This window comes from Nematolebias whitei, chromosome 8 (assembly GCF_014905685.2).
Source record: "Nematolebias whitei isolate Nwh7 chromosome 8, NemWhi1, whole genome shotgun sequence".
NCBI classification, from domain to species: Eukaryota; Metazoa; Chordata; class Actinopteri; order Cyprinodontiformes; family Rivulidae; genus Nematolebias; species Nematolebias whitei.
The window spans coordinates 6,199,316-6,215,127 of NC_056505.1; the positions used below are offsets into that span (position 1 = coordinate 6,199,316).

A 15,812-nucleotide genomic window follows, 5' to 3' on the forward strand; every position below is an offset into this window, starting at 1 on the left:
AAATAAAATATATTTTACTTTCAGTTTCCAGTCAGTAAATATTTAGTCACATTTAGGGGGAACTGGAGGTGATTTCTCACTAAACTGGAACACAAACTGTGGATTTACGAGCTCTATGTACATAGTTGATCGTCTTCTGTTCTGCACAGTGGTGGCTCGTCAATAGGGGGTGGTAGGACACCGCCCCAACACTCTAACCACTCCCCATATTACATTAAAGACTTTAAAAAAAATTAAATAAAAATGAAATAATAAAATAAAAATATTTTGAAATATATGTATGTATTTTTTTAGTTAACAACTAAGTCCATGCTATATTTTTTTAGTCGTGTAAGATAAATATTTTCTAGTTAATGATGAGTCAAGTTGCTTCTTTCATAAACGTTGATTGATGACCTTTTTCCACCCTGGAGGTGCAAGAATCTTAGCCTACAGACTCTCGTTCAAAGTTTTACATGCGCAGTTAGCTCCTCTTTGTTACAATAGATAGGAAGATTCTGGGCGCACCACTCCAGCGCCCTGAGTACTGGCGCACTGTAGGGATCGTGCTTCCGGTCCCACCGTACCATTACAGATGTCTTTATTTATTTATTTATTTATCTATCTACTTATTTGTCAACCAGGCTTGTTTGCAATATTACTTTGTATTTTATTTTATTTTATTTTTTCTTTGTATTTAACTGTCAGACAGCAGCACATTTAAAAGAGGCGCAGCATTAATTTGGATCACGCAGATAGATGGGAGACCCGCCGGCCACCGCTACATTCGGCACTGGGTTTGTTTATGCCGGCCAGGGTCCTGTGTAGAAAGGAGAGAGGACGGGAGGCGATGTGGAAAATTCTAACAGCAGTCATCATTAATGTGCCTTATTTACGGTGTTTACACAGGTAAGGAATGAGTTAGTAAAGTGCGCAGACGTGAGCATGAGTGAGCGAACCGATGAGTCTGTGATGCGTGCACGTGTGTGGAATGTCTTGAACATATATATTTTGGTATGTCTATTTTGGAGTTATAAACCCCCTGGTGGAAGTTCTACCAGCCGCCACTGGTTCTACATATACAGTACACGATAAAGTGAACCCCAAGAGTATTTTCACTGGCAGATGGACTTCCTTTCTTGCTTTTAAAATGATTAAAAGTCCTGAAAGGGCATCCAGCAGTTGCCTTAAAATAAAACAAAATGTTGTCATGAATGTCTGAATCTACATCAACAAATGGTACACCATGATTCTGAAAGGGCAAACATGTAAAGAGGCTAAACACACACCTCTGAGGTACACCGTGTCAGCTGAGCCAATAAATATGAATAAATATAAAAGGTGAATATAAATATTCTGCTAACGTGGGAAAAATATGTTTAAATTTTAATCTAACCCAGAACTCTAAACTTGTTATTTAATCAGTCATAAAAGAGACGTCCTCTGCCCAGTTGAGGACAATCAGAGATCCACAGCTGCTCCAGCTGACACACATTTTCAGCGAAGTGACAACACATTTCTTTTACACCTGATTGCATAAGCATGACATGAAACTGCTCTGAGAGTTTGCCTCCTCGGTGTTTCCGCTGTGTTTAGAAGACAGGAAGCAGATTCACTCTGAGGGAAGCGCGATTATTATCAGAGTGCAGAAATGAGTGGAACACGCAGTCATCAGAACCATTTCATGAACAGAATATCACAGCTGCAGGCCACGCGCAAAGGAAAAAAGAGTAAGTTTTAATTTATTCATCTTATTTTGATGTAAAAAAAAATCTTGTAGCACAAACATTATTTCTAGAACTCCATTCAAATGATGGAAATACTCTAAAATCTTATAAACAAATTGAGAAAGTGAAAAAAAAAATCACAACGTTTAAACAACAAAACATGATAGCACTTTTAATGTCTTCATTCTTATGTTAAAAATGCATTTTTTCCACTTTTAATTAGCCCTGAATTATTAAAAAAAATCAAAGTAAACAAAATAAACGTTATGTAGATTTTAATTTTGCCAGCTTTTATGGATTCCAACATTTTAAAATTACAATTTTGTCACATCTCGCCTAAATGTTCAAAACAAAAGTCAAACACAGCGAAGTGGAAGAATTGCAACAACTTTAATGATTTAAAACGTTTGAGAATGTAAAACAAGAAACCTGTTCATCTGTGCAGCATTAAAAAAAAAAAAAACAGTTAGGAATTTAAAGAGCAAAGCTGAAAACTTGTTGGACTGAATGTGTCATGGCTGTCTGAGGTTTGAGCTGGGAACTGGAGAACTGATACATGAAGACCCTGACATGGAGGGTGAACACATAACGCTCCACTGGCGAGGGAACCGAGGCCCAAAGGCTGATGGGTGAAGTGGAGACAACAGGGAGCAGGTCTGGGTGGGCGTGGCCGGAGGAGCTGAGGGTATCCATGAAAAACAGAGAAAATGATGTGAAACAGAGCGGCAAGGAACCAAACTAAACACTACCATGAAAAACTGAACATCGTGACACCAAAACTCAAAACAGAAAACTAAAACCTGAAAAACGACGATCATGACAGAATGATGAAATTAAATGCTGATAAATGGAAACGTAAACATTTTTCTCATGAACTCGTGTTTATTTACTCAGTGAAATGATTCATGTGTCGTTGTGTAAAAGTGACTGCAAAGATTTGTGGGACAGAAGAGTCTCCTTCCTCTTACTCTACACACTTCTGTTCCTTAGGTTTTTGTTTGTTTGTTTGTTTGTTTGTTTGTTTCGGCTGCTCCCTTCATCAGGGGTCACCACAGAAAACTAAGTCGCACGAAGACTTGGCTATTATTTTTTACGCTGGATGCCCTTCCTGACTCAACCACGGACACGGAGCTACCACAGCCCTCTGTGTGGAGCAGAGAGCTGCCATCTAGGGTGCCCGGGGGAGCACATGGTGGGGGTTAAGAGCCTTGCTCAAGGGCCCAGAGGGGGGCAAATGCGGGTGGAAGCAGATACAGGTGCTTCACCTTTCCCACCCACATTTTGATGTTGTTGGTACTGGGGGTTGAACCGGCAACCTTCCGATCACAGGCCCACCTTCTCTAACCTCTGCACCACCTCTCCCCAAATCTGAAGCAAATTCAAATCAAACAGGATTTTCACAGATGGACAATTTATTGATAAACTGATGTGAAAGTTTGCTTCTCTAAAATTGTGTTAATTATTAATTTGAGCATCTGGAACAAATTTAATAATAAATAATAAATACTTTGGTAAAGAAAAAATAAAAACCCAGAATTTGTTTGTGAAATGTACTAAAGTAGAAGTACCAGTATATTGTGTTTAACTGTACTTGAGCGAAGCGTTTTACAAAACTATCGCTTTATTTTAATGTGAGTGATATTTCTCATAAAGCTGTTAATAAAATATGCATCTAAAGATTAATCTTAACACTATTTTACTTCTACAAGCAGCCGAAATGTTACGATTTGATTTATTTTTATCTCATGAAGTGCCTGAAAAGCTTTTTGGTGAGCCACATTTGTCTTTAGCTGAGTGAAGCATCCACTCATTATCTTTTACCCGCTTCTTCCATTTTGGGTCATGGGGGTCGCAGGTGCCCATGTCCAGCAATCACTGTGCGAGGGGCAGGGGACACCCTGGACAGGTCGCAAGTCCATCACAGGGACAAATAAATGAGATGAACAACCATTCAGTCTCTCACTCACATCTAGAGACAATTTAGAGTTACCAATCAGCCTAACATGCATGTTTTTGGTCTGTGGGAGGAAACTGGAGCACCCGGAGAAAACCCACGCATGCACGGAGAGAACATGCAAACTCCACCCAGAAAGGCCCCGGGACCAGGATTTGAACCAGGGACCTGCTCGCTGAGAGGCAGCAGCTCTACCAGTTGCGCCACCGTGCTGCCTGAGTGAAACACAAGAATTATAAATAATAGAGTTCAGAAGAAAAATCTAAATAAAGTACGTGTCAGGGGAGTTCAGGTAAAGGTTTATGGATGTTTATCACCGCTGATGTTAAATTAACGTTGAACCACGTGCGTGAGGTCAGAGAGGAACCTACACGCGCCGGACGCCTCCGAGTCGAAGAGGTCGAGGTCATCGTGCTGATAAGCGACGTATAAAAACACTTCCTGTGCACTGTCTGGGGCAGATCTTCACGACCGGAGCTTCGGTGAAACATCTGTGTCAGCCCGTGTGAACTCCGCCCTTGTGTGTGAACGGAGTTTAAAAAAAATCTCCTGTCTTCGTGCGACTCTTTTCTAGTAAGTGGAGAATGAAAGGACATTTTTATCCAACTGAGGCACTCGGACAAATGAAAACAGAGACGTGGTGTGAAGGGAGAGACAAGTGCGTCTGTGTGATCCCGCGACAGAACGTGATGGATCGACACTCGTCTCGTTTTGTCCGCCGTGTCTTTGTCCACTGTTCCACTTACAAACCTCTCTGTGGACGTTTGCAAAGAAAAACATAAACTGGTGTTTGTGACGGCGGCTCAGCTGAGAGGACGTCTGCTGGAAGAGACAAACGTCTCGCTGTCCATGTCCTCTGCTGCTGTTTGACTCCTGAACTGTTCAGCATCTAAAGCTGAATTTCACCCATGAAGCAGCTGAAGTTTGTCTTCATGTCTCAGATTGTGAACTTTCTTTAAATCTTCAGGTCATTAAATTATCGTTCTAACGAGGGGACAGCTTTCCTTTGATCTTTTTACATGGTCTTGATTGGCAGTTCTTTGCGATTTATAAAAGTCTTTTAGTTTATCTTATTACTTCGGCTGCTGTTTGTGCACATTTCCAGTGTTTGTGACCATTTTGGCTTGGTCGTTTAGTTCAGCCACTTGAAGAAACTCATAGATCCTCTATCAAATGGTGCAGTCTGAAAAAATTACATTTTGACTGACAGAAAATGGGATTTCAGCTCCAGGTGATTCTCTGAGGCTGTTTGCTAAAAACTTGTGCAGTTGGTGCTCAGCTAAAGGGTGATAGCGTCCCTCAGATCTTGTCTCGGCTTTGGTTTCCTGCTTATCAAATACATCATTTTTATTTTTAGGCTCGACACTTCTTTTGTCCTCCAGTCGACAAGTTTTCTCAAACACTTTGCGTTTCATTTCAGCGTCTTTCAGGAACATTTGACAAACGGAATTAGCTGCAAAAGCTGCGGTTTCCACGGCAAGTGTGAACTAAAAACAAGCTGTTGAGATAAAATGAGAGGAGGCCCCACGGAGCTGCAGGGTACAGACGAGTTTCTTCAAAAGATGGAAAACAAACGGCACATGATAAAATGTTTGATTAAAAGAACGCGATTTGTTTGGTTAAAGAACGAAAACTGCAACAGACACCGTCTGTAAAATTAAAATTAAAATTAAAAAACTAATTCATACAATTAAAGCGAGCGTGCTCATTTCTTAAAGAGACAAATCTGAAGCTCTTTGAAGAATTATTTTTTATTTTTTTTAATTTACCCTTAGGTAGTCTCACTGAGTCACGAGAACTCATTTTCAAGAGAGACCTGTTTTTGGGAGCAGATGGGGGTGGTGGGGGTGGAGGGTTAAGGACCTTGCTCAAGGGTCCAGAGTGGGGCAAATGAGGATGAAGGCAGGTGTGGGTGCTTCACCTTTTCCACACACATTTTGATGTTGTCAGTCTGGGGAGTTGAACCTGCGACTTTTTGATCACAGGCCCATCTTCTCTAACCTCTGCGCCACCACTTCCATTTCTTATTGTGTCAATGCAGCAGCCACACTTACCCGTATGTTTTACTCTTTTTAAGTAAATGTTTAATGTTCAACCTTTTAATATTTCTATATTTTAGAGTACTTTTTTAACCTTTTATCTTTTGCTACATTAGCTTATAGCCAGCCTTTTTAATACTTGTAATTTCTAGCTGGTCATTGCTAACTTTGTGCAACTTTTAGCTTTTAGCTTACCTTGAGGCTTGAACTGGGCTACTTTTAATTAACTCTATGGGAATTTTTGGTTTTCCCTTTTGTTTTTATTAGATTTGAACTACCGGTATTCAGCTCTTTAATTTAAACAACTCAGCTTCAGTTTCTGAAAATTGCAGCACTCAGCCTTCGTACGGCACGTTTGCAGAAAATGCCCATTTTTCTTATTTTGTTGCTCATTTTTCATGTTTTTAGATTCTGAACATGGCAGTAAGTTCCTGAAATCTGACTCATTTATTTTTCCAACCGTTCGACAATGAGTGATGACTCGCTGTAAACTGCTGCTGTCCGACAGATGTTCATGCATTTATGACACCGTTAGAATCGCGTACGAGCGAGAAGCTGCTGTCACAACCTGGTTACACATTTTTAACCTCGGAGGGAGTAAAAACTGAATCAACACGGGGTGACTCAGGGTTCGTTTAATCTTCTGGGTAAAGTCCAAAACCTGTGAAACCCCTGAATGTCATCGACACACGTGCTTTGAACAGGACAGTATGAGGAACAAACATAATCTGCTTTTATAACCTTTGATTTGTCTTTACTGGTTTGACGTTTTCTGATTAACTGATTTCACTGCAATGAGAGAAGTTAGCTCATTTAACTGGCAACATGCGGAGGGCAACAAAAACAGCAGCAAAAGAAACTTTTAAAGATGCTCAACATTATTTTGTCCTTAGAAAATACAGTTAAAAGCAATAAACTTTATTATTATATCTACAAATAATAAAGAGTTTCTGTTTCTGGACACAAACCAAAGCAAGAATTCACTGATTCTCTTTCGTCATATTGTACAAATTCAGGCAAACGTAAAAATGGCGTCTCTTTTGGTCCTAATGAGCTCCATCCTGTCCCCCCACAGGTTTTAAATGGTTTGGGAGCCTTACCAATCTGTCCCAACGTCACCCCCCAGAGAAGGCCAGTAACAAAGCAGTCCCACATCTGAATGAGAGCCTCTGTGGAGCTGGAGCAGCAGAGGGGGGGCAGTCTGTAGACGACAGGGACTCGAGCCCCTGCAGCTACGCCCTCTTCGCCCACGTGGCCTCGGTGCCCCTCACACAGAAGATCTTCAGAGTGAAGGAGAAGACAGCCCAGGAGGAGAAGCAGGAAGGGCCGAGCCAGTGGAAGGCGGGGGAACATGTTCGAGACTCCCCCCTGCTCGGTGTCCTCTCCGCTCTCAGTTTGACAGCTATGGAGCAACCTCAGCGCGTTTTGGCTCAGCCGCTGCCCCCCGCACCCAACCGGCCCTCACCTTTGACCTCTGCTCCTGACAGCTGCCTCAGGGAGCTGCCCGTCCTCAGCCACGAGACTCGGAGCTGCAAAGCTGCTGCAGGACCTGAACGAGATCCTTCAGACATGACGAGCTGCAGAGCAGCTTCCAAACAGGACGTCTATGTGCCAATGGACCCCATATCTGACAGGACCCGGACCCGGACCCAGACCCAGCCCCACCCCCAGACAGCGAGGCAGCCACCTGAACAGGAAACCAACAAAACTGCAACCACCTCACAGGAAGTGTGGAGTGGTGACAGGTGAGGATGATCAGCGAAGCTTTCAGAGGATGAAGAATTGTTGTTTTGTTCATAGTCAAGGAGCTGCTGCTCTGGTTCTGACAAACGTTAAATTATGAAAGAAATTCCAACATATTTCCAGAAAAGGTTGCTATAAAAATATACAGCTTGTTCTTTTTCAGTTCTGTGCAAAAGTCTTAATCCAGCTCTTATTTATTTGTTTGTTTCCAAGAGGCCAGATGTTCCTGTTATCCTTTTAAAGATTTTCTTTTGGTAATAATTTATTTTTAACCCAATAACTCAAATATTAAACAAACATTGTGTTTATATAGTAAAACATTTAGTAATTACTTATTCACTTAGTCATTTTTGACCCTTTAGCAGCATGAGACATTTTAAAAGCCTGAAATTAGCACCTGTTTAAAATATAACTAAATGAGAGCTGGATCAAAACATCTGTACAGAACTCTGTTTCTGAGAAGTCAAAAAGAAAAAAGGAAACAAAAAAATAAAATAACAATAATAAAATAAAGAGCTGAATAAATAAAATCTGGAGAAATTGGATTTTCTGCAAAAAGGCAGCGTGAACGCTGGGAGCTGAATGACTTGGCTAAAATTTGCTAAAGAAACAAAAACATGTATTATCAAAAGAACAGCTAAAAAATAAACAAGCTGAAAAGTAGCTAAAATATTTGCTAAAAGTAGCTGAATTATAGCTAAAAGATAAAAGTAGCTTATAGTATCCAAAGGACAACTAAAAGTATCAGAACTGAAAGCTAAAAGTAGCTGAACAGTAGCGAACAGTATCTAAAAAGTTAAAGTTGAAGAACAGTAGCTAATAACTGCAGAACAGTAGCTAAAAGTATCAAAAGAACAGCTAAAAGATAACTGTATCTAAAAGTTGTAAAACAGTCATTAAACTGTAGTTAAAATATGTCAGGAGCTGAAAAGTAACTAAAATGATCAAAGGATTTGCAAAAAAGTAGCTGAATTGCAGCTAAAAGATAATATCCAAAGGACAACTGAAATCAGAACGGTAAAAGTAGCTGCAGTAGCAAACATCTAAAAAGTTAAAGTTGAAGAACAGTAGCTAATAACTGCAAAACCTATAAACATCAAAACTGTAGCTAAAAGATGACAGGAGCAGAGCTAAAAGTATAAAAAAATAGCTAAATGTAGCTAACAGCTAAAAGAAGCAAACAGTCATGTTTTATGAAACTACTGTGGCTGAGCACAGACAAATTTAACAGGAAGTTGTTTAATAAACATCAAACGAGTCTGTCAATCATTTATTTTTCGATAAAACAAGACGTTAGTGGCAGTGGTGCGCATGCGCAGTGGCTCCCCGCCTGCTCCCAGCTGTTCGCACCGCAGCGCTGCGTGAGTCGGACCCTGCGGGAGAAGATGAGTCAGGTCCGGGACATTAGGGGTGATTCAGTCCGCTGCGGGGACAGATGGACCCGGGACAGGTGAGAAACCGCGTCTCTGTGCTCAAAATCCGTCTTTGTTGATCAAAACAAACAAACTGGAGAATCACAAGGTGCATTTCAGACCAGAACCATCAGGTCAGAACGTTTAGAACTTTTTATTTTTAGTTTATCTCATTTTGTTCCTGCTCGTGTTGGACAGTTCGGTGCCATAAAACATGAAACAGAACCAACTCTGGCTCGGACTGCTGCTCTCAGGCAGAACTCTCTCTTTACGAACTTCCGGTTTCACATCCGAGCAGGTGATTTACCTGCAGGTGTTTCTAATGGAGCATTTTGCTCTGAACAAACATGATCGCCCGCCAGCTTCCAGCATTTGAAACAACAAAAATAATACATGGATTGGAGACGACTCTCAGCTACTACCACAGCAAAGTTTAGTCCAGTATCTGCAAAAATGAACAAGTTCAGTGTTTGCTAAGGTTGACCATTGAGATATTATGCTAACAGATACATGCACGCAACTCAGTCAGGAAATTACATGATCGCCTGCCTTTCACAGTGATGGGTAATAAAGCATCCATCCATCCATCCATCCATCCACGCATCCATCCCTCTCACCTAGGGACAATATAGAGTTACCAATCAGCCTAACATGCATGTTTTTGGTCTGTGGGAGGAAACTGGAGTACCGGGAGAAAACACGCATGCATGGAGAGAACATGCAAACTCCACCCAGAAACCTAAAATCATAATTTAGTTGCAGTTTTTTTGCATTGATTTGTTCTTACTTTGAGAAGTTCCTGAACAGAGGAACTCAGTTATTTCTGCACCTAAAAGCACCGCCCTGACAGAAACCTTACAGCAGAGCGTGGAGACGGCATTTCTGAACAAATCGGATTTTTGTCCCGGCACAAACGAAATGTAACGACACAGTTCAGACTTGAATGTGCATTTTAGACCCTCTGCTCTTTGCCTGATGATTTAAAACAGTCATGATGTTTACTCCTAACGACGAGTGATGAATTTATTACGTGATAAAAGTGATTCTGCGTGACCTGAGGACAGTCTGTGGTTTCAGGACAAGCGTCTCCTTCTTGTGGTGGCAGTTCCCTCCTCTTCATCAGGGATGCTGACTGTGTGATAGTCTGAGCTCCACCGGGCCCAGCCTTGGTTGACCTTTCACCTTTACCTCTTGCAGGCGTTACCTGATATTAGGTTTGGTGACGGCTTATTGAAATATTTTACAAAAGCACAGAACACAGTGAACGTGAGAGCTTTATTTATTTTATGCATTTCTTTTTTTTAAATTTTTTTTAGAAAACTTATTTTTATATTGATATTATCAGTTTCAGTTTCCTCTTTTTTAGCTAAAACTGTTTAACACCAGAGACTAAATGTCATTATTGCTTTTACAGACAGAATGTAAAGATTTGGATAATTACCATTTACATCAGAAATATGTCCACTGATCTGAACAACCAAACAGGTTAAGTGTCCAAACCTGCTCGGTTGGTTTTAAAGCAACTTTAACGCCGATTTAGAATTAGTGGGAAGATTAGGATTCTGCTTGTTTAAAGTCTAAATTATAAAAAAGAAATATAACTACAGAAAATGCATTTTCTGCAACAATGCTATATAACCAGCTATGAAAAAATGTGTTGAAGTTATTAAAGCTAAAATAGCGGCTCAGCTGTTTCCTCTCAGCAAGAAGGTTGCCGGATCGAATGCATGTTCTCTCCGTGCTGCGTGGGTTTTCTCCGGGTTCTCCGGTTTCCTCCCACAGACCAAAAACATGCATGTTAGGCTGATCGGTGACTCTAGGCGTGAGTGAGAGAGTGAATGGTTGTTTGTCTCTATGTGTCCCTGTGATGGACTGGAGACTTGTCCAGGGTGTCCCCGCTTCTTGCACAGTGATTGCTGGACATGGGCACCAGTGACACCCGTGACCCATAAAGGAAGAAGCGGCTGAAGATAATGGATGGATGGATGCTAAAGCTAAAGTAAGCAGAACACTAGCTAAAATCAGCAAACTGGCATTCACCATAAAAGGTAAGCATATCCAAAGACTAGCTGGAAGCCAAAAGGAGCCAAAGGCTAGCTAAAGTCTAATGACAGCAAAAGTCTGGCTATGAACTAAAAACAGGATCACACCAGCTCAAAGCTAAAAGTAGCTAAACACTAGCCAAAAGGAGCAACATGATAGAATCTAAAAGTAGCAAAAGGTTAGTTTAAAAGACAAAATGCAGCAAAACATTAGTTTAAAACTAAAAGTAGGAACAAGCTTGATTAAAAACAACAAAAGGTTAGCTAAAAGCTAAAGCACAAAAATGCTAACTATAAGTAGCAAAAAGGCTAAACAAAGGCTAAGGGTAGTAAAATGCTAACTAAAAGTGGCATAAAATTAAAGCATGCTGAAGCAGAGTTCAAGAGAATAAATCAGCCAACAGGAAGTGAGTTGTGCTGGGAATCATTTCAGCGTTCATTTGAACAAATAAGATGCCATCTTTAAATGTAGCTCTTCCTTCTCTTATTAATAAACAACTCCTGGTCTGTTTGCAGAGATTTATTGCATTTTTTCACCCCATCGCATCCTGTTTGCTTGGCTGTGTGCAAATAATATTGCAACATTGCAATTAAACAAAAATAGAAAAAGTTTTACATCTTCAGGAAATAATTAATATGTGCTGACGTGCTGAATGTTTGTTTGCAGATTTTTTTTAATAAAGAATATTAGTTTTAACCTCAAGCAATCACAAACAAAAACAACTCGGTCAGATAATCAGAAGGTTGGATCTGGGAACAGATTTTGAATGTTGGGAGTTTCTCATGCACTGCTTTGGTTGTGTTCACCAGAGTTTGTGTTTGGGAACAGAAGGTCGCCTCCCTGGACTCTCAGAAATATGCTGAGGAGGAACAGAAGGACAAAAAAAAAGTTTCTCTCTGCCAGTTTCCCGGACACAACACGTTACCGCCGTCAGTTAGAAACGAATGCATTTTTCCAGTTTTCACTCCAGTTGAGAAGAAATCCTGCGGGTGTTGGGCTGAGTTTTGTGACGCCCAGAAACGTCAGACTTGGTGCGGAGCCAGCCGATCACTGGATCGGTAGGAGGAAGTAAAATAAGCACGGGCTCCAGAAAACAAACCGCTTTCAGATTTTCACTCTGAGGAAGAAAACTTTCCACGTCCTCCCCGGAGAAGGTTGTTGTGTTGCAAGTTGTTGCTGGGTGGTGTCGAATGAACTCACTGCTGCTGTGAAACAGTTGTGCAAGAGGACGGAGGAGACGGAGAAAACATGCAGGATACTACGGTTATCTTGCTGCTGAAAGGTTTCTGGTTCTGCAGATCCAACATGGGTCGTCTCCTGATCATCCCCACAGTCATGATGGAGCATCTTAAACCCCAACATTTATAAAAAACAGGTGCAAGTAAAACCATACTGGTTTATGGTTATTAATTAAAATTAATAAATCAAGGCAAAGTGTTTCTCGACAGAACCCATATCGCCCAACATGCACACGTTTTCATGTTACGGTGAGACGTCGCTGTTTAGGTCAAACCCTGTAATGAATGTTATCCACAGTCTCAGGCAGCGTTATAAAATGATGTGAGATGTGAAAGCACTTGTAGTAGGATGACTCTCAGCTACTACCACACCTAATTTTAGCTCAATTCAATTCAGCTTATTTATATATCACCTAAATATCGCCTGTCGCGATAAACAATAAATCAATTAATCGCATGATAAATTAAATTTATCGGCTTTATCGTTTCTTTGTGTCTCTCTCTTTCTACTGAAGACACTGGACGACAAAAGGCTCAACTCCGGTGCTCTTCACGGACCCCTGCCTTTTCTCTTTTTAAAATCCATTTTAACCGTCCAAAATCACATTTTTGGATCGTTAAAAGCAGCTAAGCTCAGAAGCTAAGCTATAAGTTAAGCTAACAGGCCGACCTCGGGGAAAAAAACCTCCGTCTTGTCGAAGCTCCAAAATTCATGGTCGAAACTGGTGCTTTTGTGTAAAAAGTTGTTTTTCTCTGCAAAAAGAAGCTGAGAACTTGTTTACTGATTTTTTTTATTTGTGTAAAGAATGCTATGCTAAAGAGCTCAAACCACACCGAGTGTCCGCCGTTTTGGGAACCGAAGAGAGACAGCCCATGTCATGTCAAGAGGCCTCCCTCCCATTTTTCTTAAAGAGACACGCTGCTCGCTCCCTCACTATCCATCCTTCGGTTCAAACAGTCTTATACTGCTATGCGGTGGTCAAAAATGGTACTACACTCGAAACAAATTAACAAACTTCTAAAATTTGACAATAATTAATAGTTATTGTCAAAATTCAAACAATATTATCGTTTATCCCAATAATTTCTGAGACAATTAATTGCCCAGCTAAATTTGTTATCGTGACAGGCACCAAATCACAACAGAAGTCATCTCAGGGCGCTGTACAAAAACATTCACATATAAAGCCAGTTAATAATGTTATTTATCTGAGGAGCCAACAGATTGCGTTGAGTTTTCACTTCGTCGCAGTCTCTCATCCTATGTGAGCACAGAGGCAAGAGTGGAAAAGAACAACTCCTTCATGAGGAAGAAACCTCCAGCAGAACCAGGCTCAGGACAAGCGCCATCTGCTTCGACCGTCTGGGTTTGAGAGGACAGGAAGGAGAAAACGGACACACGGTGGCAGGTCCAGGGCGGAGGCCATCAGGTTTTTCTCTAGGAGGAAAGAAAGACATAAATCATATTAAGAAAGAGTAATTACAAATACAAACGATTCATTTGAACTTATTTGTAACTGTTCATTTGATGAAATGAGGTCAATTTGTTCTCCAGTAGTCTTAAGATTATAGCAGCATAGGATAAGGAATAGGTCAGGAAACCAAGCTGACTAACTATAGGATTTATCAAAAAGGAAAGACTTAAGCCCAGTTCTTAAAACTGGACAACGTGTCAGCTTCACGGACAGAAACTGGAAGTTGGTTTCACAAGAAATGAGCCTGATAACTGGAAGATCTTCCTCCCATTCTGCTTTTGGAAACTCTAGGAACTGTGAGTAAGCCTGCAGTCTGAGAGTGAAGTGCTCTGTTAGGAAAACATGGAACAATAAGATCTGTAATATGAGATGGAGCTAGGTTGTTGAGAGCTTTGTAGGTTTGAAGTAAGATCTTGAATTCTATTCTGGACTTGACAGAGAGCCAGTGAAAATGATCTTTCCCACTAACTCCAGTTAAGACTTTGGCAGCAGTAATATCCATAAAGTTGGCTGAGTTAAAACCATTTTTGTCTTAGCTCACTGTTGATTTTTGAGAAAAATTAAAAGATTTTAAATGTGCCTTATAGTCCAAAAAATATGGTACACCAGTTTATAACTGAAGCGTATCTTGTGTTCAGTCAAACACTGAACAGTTTATTTTAATTCCCTCAAAATAAATCAAATTAAAACCAAATAAGTGCATCAATAAATAGGTTGAATATTTGATTTTTGTTTGCTCATGTTCTTTTTGTGTTCCAGGTGTTCAAAAGTGACAGACAGCGGTGGAGAATATGTGAAAGTAAGTTTCTTTTTTTTTTTTTTATATATAGAAATTACTTTAAAATTCTTTTTTATTTTGCTCTCTCATCTTGTAAGAGTTAATTTTTTACCACTGTTGCTCTTTTCTTCACTTCCTCTTGTCAAACTTCCTGTTTTCATCTGTGTCCTTTCTCACTAAAAGCTAAAAAAAAATAAGGGTGTGTTTCTGCCGCTGTGATGAACGATGCCGTGGCTCCAATTTAGTCGAATTTTGGCTGAAAAATTAAGGGAATTGTTCACATGCTTTAAAGATGCTTCGGTTGCCGCAGGCAACAGCAGCTCAGACTGCAGAAAGTGTAAAGAAATAAAGAGAATGCAGCTTCACTGGCTCAGAATTAGACTGTTGACAACCACGCTTGTCTAAAAGGGATGAACGGCGAATAAAATAATGCTAATGATTTAGCATTTCCTGTCACACACTCCTGTTTTGTTTTGAAGTGGTCCTGGCCCGACGCCCGGCCTTTTGATTCACAGTCCGGTGGAACCGTTCTGTCGGGGTTGAGGGGGTGGGAGGTGTCGGGGGAGGCATTCCCAGCACATCCTCAACCCATCCTCTTGATATACAGTAGCTTCTTTTTGTTGTTGTGTTTGTATAAAGACACTGTGGACAAAAGGGTGCTGAGTGATGACCCCATCTCATGGTGACGTTGCCGGGGCGACGAGGCCAAGACTCTGACATTCTGAGTTTTATTTCAGGCTCCTGGTGCCTCCAGCATGGATGCCAGTGTGGGAATGCCAAAAATGCCCATCCTTCCTCTCTCTCTCTTTTTTTTTAATTCTCTGTCCAATAAAAACAAAAGTGAAGAAGACACAGGCGCGGTTTGATTTTAAATAAAGCTCGGACTGCTCAGCGTCAGTCTTTTCTTGTACCGCTGTTGTAGTCGTGCGTCTGATCCTTCACCTGTGATGCCTTTTAAGTTCTGCAAAGAGAAGTTCTGGTTGGAGCCGCCATCGGAGAAACTGAGAAAGGAGCTGGAGGAGGAGCTGAAGCTGAGCGGCACGGAGATGAAGAGCCACGCCTGGTACCACGGACGCATCCCCTGGGAGGTTTGTTTCACTTTCATGAGAAAAAAAAACTAAACATGTTTTTATCTTAAGACTTTAGCAAAAACTGAAAACGGAGTGAGTAATTGTCTGTTAAGAAAATATTCTACACTTGTTTTCTCTTGTTTTTTCTATAATTACAAAAGAAAAAAAAACTAATAGATCTTTCAAAGCCATAGTAAAAAGTTCTGGTCTTTATCAAGTTGAGACATAAAATGAGATAAATATAACCTCAAATAAACAGTAAGACATGACAGATACACTCCTTTCTGGGTTGTGGAGGATAGTGAGAGGATGGATGGATGGACAGATGAATGGAAGGATTGATGATGGATGGAT

General features: G+C 40.7%; 1 protein-coding gene across 1 annotated transcript in view; it reads left to right on the plus strand.

Annotated features, from left to right (window-relative positions):
* Positions 1-15,812, plus strand: part of LOC119413002 (SH2 domain-containing protein 3C-like) — a 54,115-nt gene that overhangs the window by 20,481 nt on the left and 17,822 nt on the right. The window contains exons 3-5 of the mRNA XM_037680013.1: positions 6,775-7,444; positions 14,370-14,409; positions 15,348-15,476. Of these exons, the coding sequence (XP_037535941.1) occupies positions 6,775-7,444; positions 14,370-14,409; positions 15,348-15,476 (839 nt within the window). The remainder of the gene's footprint in view (positions 1-6,774; positions 7,445-14,369; positions 14,410-15,347; positions 15,477-15,812) is intronic.